Source organism: Psammomys obesus, unplaced genomic scaffold (genome assembly GCF_907164565.1).
Source record: "Psammomys obesus unplaced genomic scaffold, mPsaObe1.curated_primary_1811, whole genome shotgun sequence".
In the NCBI taxonomy this organism is placed as follows: Eukaryota; Metazoa; Chordata; class Mammalia; order Rodentia; family Muridae; genus Psammomys; species Psammomys obesus.
This window is the reverse complement of record NW_026592710.1, coordinates 497,963-507,031: the sequence shown is the minus strand read 5'-3', so window position 1 is coordinate 507,031 and position 9,069 is coordinate 497,963. Positions and strand designations below refer to the sequence as shown.

The following is a 9,069-nucleotide window of genomic DNA, read 5'->3' as shown; positions in this document are numbered from 1 at the left end:
ACTAGAAATGGAAACAGCCCTGGGGGAGGCCGTCCCTTCTCCATACCCCACAACAGCCGCTGTATTCTGAAGGGCATTGTATTTTGGGCCTCCCCTTTGTACTTTGTTCTAATCCTCCATCTGGCTACCTAACCCATGATCACCTTCTGGGCATCCTGCCTGTGACTGGCTTCTTTACCTCTAGTTTCCAGCAGGACTACCCAGGAAGTTGGCTGTAGCCCAAAGAGGAGCCACCTGTTCCAGCCTGCTTCCTGTACTGTGCTCTTTGCAGAGTGGTGTCTGTGTTGATTGGTGGTAGTCTGTGGGCAGGGACTGGAAACATGCAGCAAGGAAGAGGTATAAACATAGCTCCAACAGGGCCCAAGATCTCACTATTCTTGCAAGTTCCAGTGGGGTGATTGGGGCTGTAGTGCTTTAACAAAGCCAAGTCCTGAGTCTGTGCTGACATAGAAGTAGGGACTATCCTAATTCAATTGGGAGAAAGCTGCAGCAAATAGGGGCAGCATGGAATGAGGTGCTGGTGGGAGCACCTTGGGGTCTCTATGGGCAGCATCGTTCTCCTTTCTTTGCTTTATTGGCTTAGAAATATTGGGTGGGAAGTAGGGCCTCCTGCCACCAGCCTCCTCTGATCCTGCTGAGGCTGGGATTGCCTTTTCCTGTCCTTGTCCTCCCTTGTTCTCACCTAAGATACCATAGACAGAATCATCCAGACTGGATAGAACAAAATCCTTATCCCCATAACCAGGCTCAACCCTGTGGAGAGAGAGTAGCTTTCTCTCACATGATGGGAAGCTGATAGAGTGCTGTCCTAGCCAGGAAAAGGTCAGTACTGGTGAGCCCCTGGCCCGCTGGAAGGCACCTGGCCCCAGGACAAGCTTGAGGCATGGATGAGTCAGATCTAGGGGAAGGGTCTGGCTAGTGTGTTTTTCAACTCAGCTAACTGTGCAACAGCTTGTCTTAGTCAGCACTCTATTGCTGTGAAAAGACACCATGTCACAGAAACTCTTATGAAAGCAAATGTTCAACTGGGGCTTCCTCACAGATTCCGAGATTGGTGGTATGCATGGTGACACACAGGCAGACATGGTGCTGGAGAGGCAGCTCAAAGTTCTACATCTAGAGCCATAGGAAACAAGAGAACACGGGCTTCAATGTCCACTACCAGACACACTTCCTCCAACAAGGCCACACCTACTCCAACAAGGTCACCTGATCGTGCCACTTACTAGTGACCAAGCATTCAAATCTATGAGTCTATGGGGGCCATTCCTATTCAAGCCACTATCTAGCTCTTCCTGCATCCCTCTAGTGTGGCCAGACCTTTGGCTACTTTATTTGGTTCTTGTTCCTAACTCCCTACACCACCCTTGTCTCTTCCAACCCCCCCCCCAACACTAGGTAGGAGAGAAAGAAGGTTAGAGGGGAAAGAGGCATTGGTCTCCTTAGACTACTTTCTGCTGATTAGCAGCCTCAAGTTCCTTGGGGCAAGTTTGACCTTCATCCTCAGGATATCTCCAATCTGCAGTCTAGCAAACAGCAGGGGGGTCAGCAGCCACAACCCTTTCTTGGGGTTTTGGCATTTATAAGAGTCTCCAGAATTCCAAACATAAACTATCTCCAGCTGGAAAAATCACTCACCTGCTAGAGCACTAAGCAAATCATATTCAGCTGCTGTGGACAGTCTGAAGCAGTCCCATATCCCAAACCTGGGATTAAAACAAAAACATATTCCTGTAACATTTCTCTGCTTTTAAAGAAACCAAAAATTCTCAATACAGTCTAGCTCTGCTTCCTGATGTGGCGTGGGATGAGCACTTGGCTGTCTTCATTCCAAAGATTGTGCTGCCTGGTCCATCTCTTGTGCCCATACCTATGTGCAGAGGAACTCTGGTGCCTGTATTTTCAGCTGATGCCTGCAAGACAACTGAATAAAGGTCTGGGTGGCTCTGGACATGACATGCAGGGCCTAAGGTCGGCACCATTTCCTACTTCACTGAGGAATTCCTGGGACCTTTTCCAATGATGAGGCTAGAGTCTGAGCCTGGGGTCTGCCCAGCGTAAGGGGAAGAAATGGGTGAGGGAGGTGATGGGAGGCAGGAAGTTATCACTTAACACCTCTGCCTCCACTGGGAGCAGAGATCTTTGCTGACCCTAGCCAAGGATCCTACAAATTGGAGAGGCCTAATGTTGTGATTGGGTTCTTGCAAGTTAGTGATGAGGTGAACAGGGACTGCATGGAGGCTTCTGACGTTGACCTCAAGCTCAGTTACTGCTCCTAAGGCTGTTGTTTCTTGGGTTTTTAGAACGGTTAGGAAATGGGCTGAGAAAGGGCTCTGTGGGTGTGGGAACACAATGGTCTGCACAGAGGGGAGACACAGTAAACGCTGCAGCCCACCTGGACCTTCCTTTTCCTTTCACAGCCAAGGTCGCCTCAAAGGTATCATAAGGAGGTCAGTATGCCCAGAACCGTCGGCTGAGGCCCTACTCACTCTCCCGTTCAGTGCACAGTTGCCCCTCAACAGCAGGGCTTTTGGCACTAGCAGGTTCTGGCTTCACCCTTAGTCAGCACAAGCAGCCCTAGTCAGCTGTCCTCTGGCCCAGAAAGCTATGAGACTTGAGGCTGGGCAGGGGTGGGACTCCAGTGTTCCTGGAACCTAGCATTTCTTCCCTTCCCCCTGTGGAGCAGCATAGCCACTGCCCAGGGTGAGCCGATTCTGCTTTGTTTTTGTTTTTGAGACTGGTCTCAAGTTCCGATAAAGCAGCAGTCAAGGATGGCCTTGACCTTCCTGATCCGAGAAGTGGCAGTACAGGGTTAGGCCATCATAACTCTTCTAGCGTACTTGTTTTTACTTTTTATCTTGTTTTCATTTTGAGGGCCTCACAAAATCGCCCAGGTTGACCTTGCACTCATTCGGTAGTCCGAGTACACTATCTTTTAAGCAATCTGAATTCTTCTGACGGCACCACCTGCCTCAGGGTGGGTTGTTTTTGTTGTTGTTTGTTTTGTTTTTTTTGTGGGGTCGTTTTTTTTTGGCCAGTCCCCGCCTCCTCACAAGCCAACGACAACGACAGGAAGGAAAACTGAAGGGTCAGAAGAGGCTGGTCCGACCTGCAGCTTCTCTTCAGGTATGCAGAATTAATCATTTTTCACCAAGCCAAAGCCTTGTCTCAGGCTTCCCTCCTTAGTGGAAGCTATCCATTCCAATGATGCTGGAGCTCAGGGTTACACTTCAGTCCCTGCGCCCCTTGGTCAGAGCTGACGGGACCCTGACCAACTGTGACAGGGCCACTGTTCAACGCGTGCCTGCCGGGGGACCACGTCCGTGGGATGTGGCCCAGAGAGGGTTAAGGGGGCGGGACGTGGGGCAGCCCCGCCTTTGCCGCTGGGTCCGAGCGCGCACCGGGCGTGGGCGTGGGGCGGGTCGGAGCGGGTGGCAGCGGAGGGCGCTGCGCGGGACGAGCGCGGCAGCGGCGGCGGCGGCGGCGGCGCGGCCCGCGTGACCCTCTGCCGCGCCCTGTGCGCTCGCGAGCCCGCGCCCGGTCGCGCAGGCCCAGCCGCAGGATGCGCGCTCCGCCGCTGCTGCTGCTGCTGGCCGCCTGCGCGCCGCCGTCAGGCGCCGCTGTGGACCCGACGCTGCCCGGCTGGGAGCCGGCCTCCGACGCGCCCTGGTGCCCCTACAAGGTGCTGTCCGAGGGTCCCGAGGCGGGCGGTGGGCGCCTGTGCTTTCGCAGCCCTGCTCGGGGCTTCCGCTGCCAGACGCCCGGCTGCGTGACGCTGGCCTCGGCGGGTGGTTCGCTGCGCGCCCACGTCCTGCGCAACCGCAGCGTGCTGCTGCAGTGGCGCCTGGCTCCAGCTGAGGCGCGCCGCGTGCGCGTCTTCGCGCTAAACTGCTCGTGGCGTGGCACCTACTCGCGCTTCCCGTGCGATCGCGTGCTGCTGGGTGCCTCATGCCGAGACTACCTGCTGCCCGACGTGCACGACAGCGTGCACTACCGCCTGTGCTTGCAGCCACTGCCGCTGCGCGCGGAGCTCGCCGCCCCGCCAGAGCTCGCCGAGTGCGTGGAGTTCACCGCCGAACCCGCAGCTATGCAGGAGATCGTGGTGGCCATGACGGCGGTGGGCGGCTCCATCTGTGTCATGCTGGTGGTCATCTGCCTGCTGGTGGCCTACATCACCGAGAACCTCATGCACCCGACCTTCCGGCGACCCAGTCTGCGCCGGCAGTCCTGAAGCGCAAGGCGATCTGCCCACCAGGGTTCCATCTGCCCAAGTGCGCTGAGACCCTAAGGCCCTCTCCCTGCTTTTCTCCCTTTCCTTCTCCCTCTTTAGGAGCCCCATGGAGGGTTTAATGGAGACTAGCCCATGCAGGGACCTTGGCATCATCCCACGACCTTGCCAGCCCCAGCTGGGTATCTGCCTTCCAGACTCAGGCCTCAGACTGGCCTGTAGGCATGGGCTAGAGTGTCAGCCGCGTCCAGGGGTCTGCCCCAGCTTCAGAGGCCTTTTAGGGTCAGCCAGAATATACCTTCCCTTCTGGCACGATCATCAGCCTCAACTTTCATCCTGTGCCAGGTTGTCAAAGCGTGGCTGTGATCGTTGCTTGGTCACTTTATGCTTTGCAGATTGGGAGGACTGAGCTCTGGAGCCTCTGCCCACCCTACCTTACCCCAGTGGGCTTAGGTTAGCTTTGTGCCTTAGTATCTTTGGCCCACTGCAGGAGCCACCCGGCATCCCTCATGGGGGTTTTGGTCCTGTGATTGGCTGGCTTATGCATGCTTTTGGCCAGAGCCCCGTTGAGGACACACCATCCTTGAGACTTTCAGGGGCCTGGGGCAAGAGTTCACAGGCCCTGTTTCGTCTTCCTATGTGGGTGTCCCAGAAGCCAAGAGCCATGATGTAGCTCAGCAGGCTGGGCCCAGCGCCCAGCTGCTGCATCCAGGGGTGAGTGGCCTCCACTTTAGGAGGCTGGGGCCTCACCCTTTCCTTGTACTGCCTTGATTAGGACTTTCCCAGGGTGTGGGTGGGGAGGACAGCTGAAGGGATCCCGAGAGCTGAAGGAAGGCTGCCAGCCTTGTCCAGCCAGACCCTTAACTGTGGTCTGGATCCCAAGCCTCAACCAACCTGAGAGACCTCAGTGGCCACAGTGCCACGCCACTGCCCTCAGCCCTTCTTACACTACAGTCTGAGAGCTGACCCCAGTGCTTGCCCTCCATCTGCATGGACAAGGCTGGCCTTGCCTATCTCCTGGCAGACAGGCACTTTGGTGATATCAGGCACTTTGTCTCTGAGCCTGGGCTCTGACCACTGGACATGACACTGGCTGTTTTCCCTCCAACTCTCACCCCAGCGACCACGGTGACCTGAGCCCTGGCTGGCAGCACCTGTGCCCTACCTCTTTGTCTCTGCTCTGCCCGCTCCCTGTGAGGCACTGGTCGGTTGCCTACATCTAAATGTCCATCACTCTCAGACCAAAAACGTTGTCTTGTGTGTTTATTTGGGATGTTGGAGGGAAGGTTATGGGTGAGGGAATGTAAGGTGGAGTCAGCTCCCCCAAGGGCCGCAAGCGTTAACCTTAAACCTTTTCCCACTGGGGATGGGAGGTGGCCAGCCCTGGGCAGTGTTCATGGTGAAGCTCTGGAAGGACAGGCAGAGCATCTGTGGCTTGCTTGTCCGCCGCAGACCTTGGGGTGGCATCTCTCTCTTCCTTTGCCAGCTCTGTGGAGCAGGAGTGCGGAGGTGGACCTGGCAGTGGTTAGAAATAGCCTGAGCACATGCTGATGACCCATTTGAACTGTGACAAGCAACATTTAGGCAGTTCTCAGAGGGGGTTCACCCCCCAGCATGGGGCTCCCCTCTGCATGCAGTGTTAGAGTTGGGGATGTGAGGAGGCCGGAATGAACCTGGGCCACAGTGTGAGCGCTCACTCTCCCGCCTGGAATGTCCTTGGGACTCTTACGCTCCTGTGACCCTGAAAAAAGCAAAAGACAGGGATGAGCCAGCTTTGACGAGTGACTCATCTAGAGGGAGGGGGAGGAGGGTTGGGGGAGTAGTGATGTGCCTAGACTCATCTGAGGGGCGGAGTACATAGCAGGTTGCCTGCACTGTCAGGGCAGAAACGGGAGGGGTTTGCAGTCCAGCTTCCCCCCACTGCTGTTCTTCAGGATTCTAGGCTATATATGAGGTGTGTTCTGGTGTCTTCAGCCAGCATGGGTAGAAGCTGGCACTCTGGAAATGCCCTGTCTGAAATACCCTAGCTCCCTAGGCAGAGTCTGATTCCAGAGTTCGATCCATGTGACCTCTTCTGGTGCTAAAAAGCCCTATGAGACCTCCCTAGGCCATCATACATAAGTCAGCTGCAGCTCAGTTAGCATTCTTTCCTAGCAATCTCCAGCACCGTATAAACTGGGCATTGAGGTGGATGTTTGCAATGCCACACTCAGGACATGGAGACTGGAGGATAAGAAAGTCAGCCGGGCATGATGGCACATGCCTGTAATCCCAGCACTCTGGGAGGCACAAGCAGGTGGGTCTCTGTGAGTTCAAGGCCCACCTGGTCTACAAAGTGAGTCTGGGACAGCTAAGGCTACACGGAGAAACCCTGTCTTGAAAAAACAAAACAAAAGTTCAGAGTCATTCTCATCTCTATGTTGAGCTAAGGGCAAGAAAGAAACAAGAATCCCCAGTTTACAAACAAGACATACATAGAGGAGTAAAATGTATCCATTAAATTACTGTTGGGGTTCTCTATAACTGCCTCAGATAAGAGCTATATCCCAGCCCAACCCTGCTCAACTGTGTGTCCCTTCTTGAAATTTTCAGTATGATTCCCCAGGGACATTTATACTTCTGCCCAAACCAAAACCCTCCCCTCTGTCTACCTTCAAAAACCTAGTCACAGCATGACTACCTTAGCCTACCAGAACGATCCCTGAACCTCCATGAAAGGAGTACCACAGCATTTCAGAATGCTTGGATGACCAGCTTCCTGCAGAACCTTCATGTTTTGAATTACATAGAAGCTAAGTCACTTTGCTAGGGCTTAGGACAGAAACATACCCTTTCAGGGAACACAGTGTAAACCCTACTAGTCACTGGATCTTGAGCACTTAAATGTGGCTTGTGTAACTGAGGAAGTGTTTGCTTTTGGGACTGGGACTTAGTGTGTAGCCCTGACTGCCCTGGAGCTTGCTATGGTCGACCAGGATGGCCTTGAACTCCCAGAGATCTGCCTGGTGCTTCCCATTGCTAAGATTAAAAGTGTGAGATTTAACTCATTAGTCAAGGATCGCTGTGAACTTTGATCCTCCTTCCTTGACCTCCCATGTGCTGAAGTAAATGGTTTTATATAATGCTGGGCATCGAACCTAAGGTTTTGTGTGTGTTAGGTAACCACCCCAGCAACTGAGCTACATCCCCATCCCAACTTTGAAGTTTCTAGTTATATCTTCAGCTTCTCTGATCTTCTGTTCTGAAATGCACAGTTTACCATTAATCCTATCCAGCATCTTTTTTTTCTATCAGACACCATAGCATGTATCACAAAAGAACAAATTGATAAACTTTATAAAAAATTTAAGCTAGGTTCTGCATTCAAACCCATAATCGCAGCAGTTGGAAGGTGGAGTCAGGACAATTAGAAGTTCAAGGCCAGTCTTGGCTACATGAGACTGTCTCAAACACCAAACACCGGTTGGTGAGATGGTTCACTAGGTAAAGGTGCTGGTCATGCTGGATGAGCTGAGTTTGATTCCTAGGACTTCTATGGTGGAGGGAGTGCACTGGAGGTTGGAGGCTGTTGTCAGACCTCAACATGTACATGGTCCATGGGCACACACAAAATAAATGCAAAAAATGTTATTGTAAATATCCGACTGTTGCCCAACATAGTGATGTACTTCCATAATCTCATCATTTAGCAAGCTGAAGAGGATTGTGTTGAGGCCAGCCAGCATTACAGAGGAAGACCCTGTCTATGCTGGGGATTGAAGTCAGGTCCTTGTGCATGTTGGGCAAATGCTCCTACCACTGAAGCTATGCCCCCATCCTCTCAACAGCTTTTCTTCTTTTTCCTTCCTTCCTTCCTTCCTTCCTTCCTTCCTTCCTTCCTTCCTTCCTTCTTTCCTTCTCTACATCCTCTCTCTCTCTTTGGTTTTTTTTTTGAGACAGGGTTTCTCTATGTAGCCTTGGCTGTCCTGACTTTGTAGACCAGGATGGCCTCGAATTCAGAGAAGTCTGCCTGCCTCTGCCTCCCAAGTGCTGGGATAACAGGCATGTGCCACTGTACCCAGCTGTCTATCATCTATCTGTCTATCTATCTATCTATCTATCTATCTATCTATCTATCTATTTTCTAATTTATGGAGACAGGGTCTCACTATGAAATTATAGCTGTGCTAGAACTTGTGGTATAGACTAGACTGGCCTTGAACTAAAAGACATCCCCCTGCCTCTGCCCTCAGAATGCTGGGACTAAAGGTATATGCCACCATGTCTGGCCCCTTGACTTCTTCTAAACCCAAATGTGAAGAATGCACACACACATAGTGTGGGCATAGTGGCACATGCCAGCACTCAGGAGGCCAAGGCAGGAAGATTACAAATTTGAACTTGCTTGGGCTTAACAGTGAGGGCTGTTAAAACCCAAAACTCAGAGCAAAATGAAAAACTCCCTTTTCTGTTCTACCCCCAGGTACTAACTCAGGAAAAATGAAAGTGTCTATATGCACAGTTCACACACAGATGCTTATGGCAGAAATGTGAGGTGTCTGTAGTAGCCCAGACTAGAAACAGCTCAAATACCCATCTGCAGGTGATTGAACAAAATATGGTATATCCAAACAATGGAAAGCAACTCAGCAACAAACATAAAGTAGCAAAGCTGACAATAACGAAGGTGAGGTGGGGTGGCACACAGCCTTAATTCCAGCACTTGGGACATAGGCAGTCAGATCACTGACTTTGAGACCAACGTGCTCTACAGAATGAGTTCCAGGTCTGCCAGGACTACACAAAGAAACCCTGTCTCAGAAAGAAAGAAAGAAAGAAAGAAAGAAAGAAAGAAAGAAAGA

General features: G+C 52.3%; 1 protein-coding gene across 1 annotated transcript; it reads left to right on the top strand.

Moving 5' to 3' along the window:
- The first annotated feature begins 3,562 nt into the window (after positions 1-3,562).
- On the top strand, positions 3,563-5,467 carry Fndc10 (fibronectin type III domain containing 10). Its single transcript, XM_055615231.1, has one exon. The coding sequence runs from the start codon at positions 3,563-3,565 to the stop codon at positions 4,229-4,231; it is 669 nt and encodes a 222-aa protein (XP_055471206.1). The 3' UTR covers positions 4,232-5,467.
- The last annotated feature ends 3,602 nt before the right edge of the window (positions 5,468-9,069 follow it).

What these genes read in the sequence shown, in the direction of transcription:
- Fndc10 (XM_055615231.1), top strand. Translation starts at nt 3,563, where the DNA reads ATGCGCGCTCCGCCGCTGCTGCTGCTGCTGGCCGCCTGCGCGCCGCCG.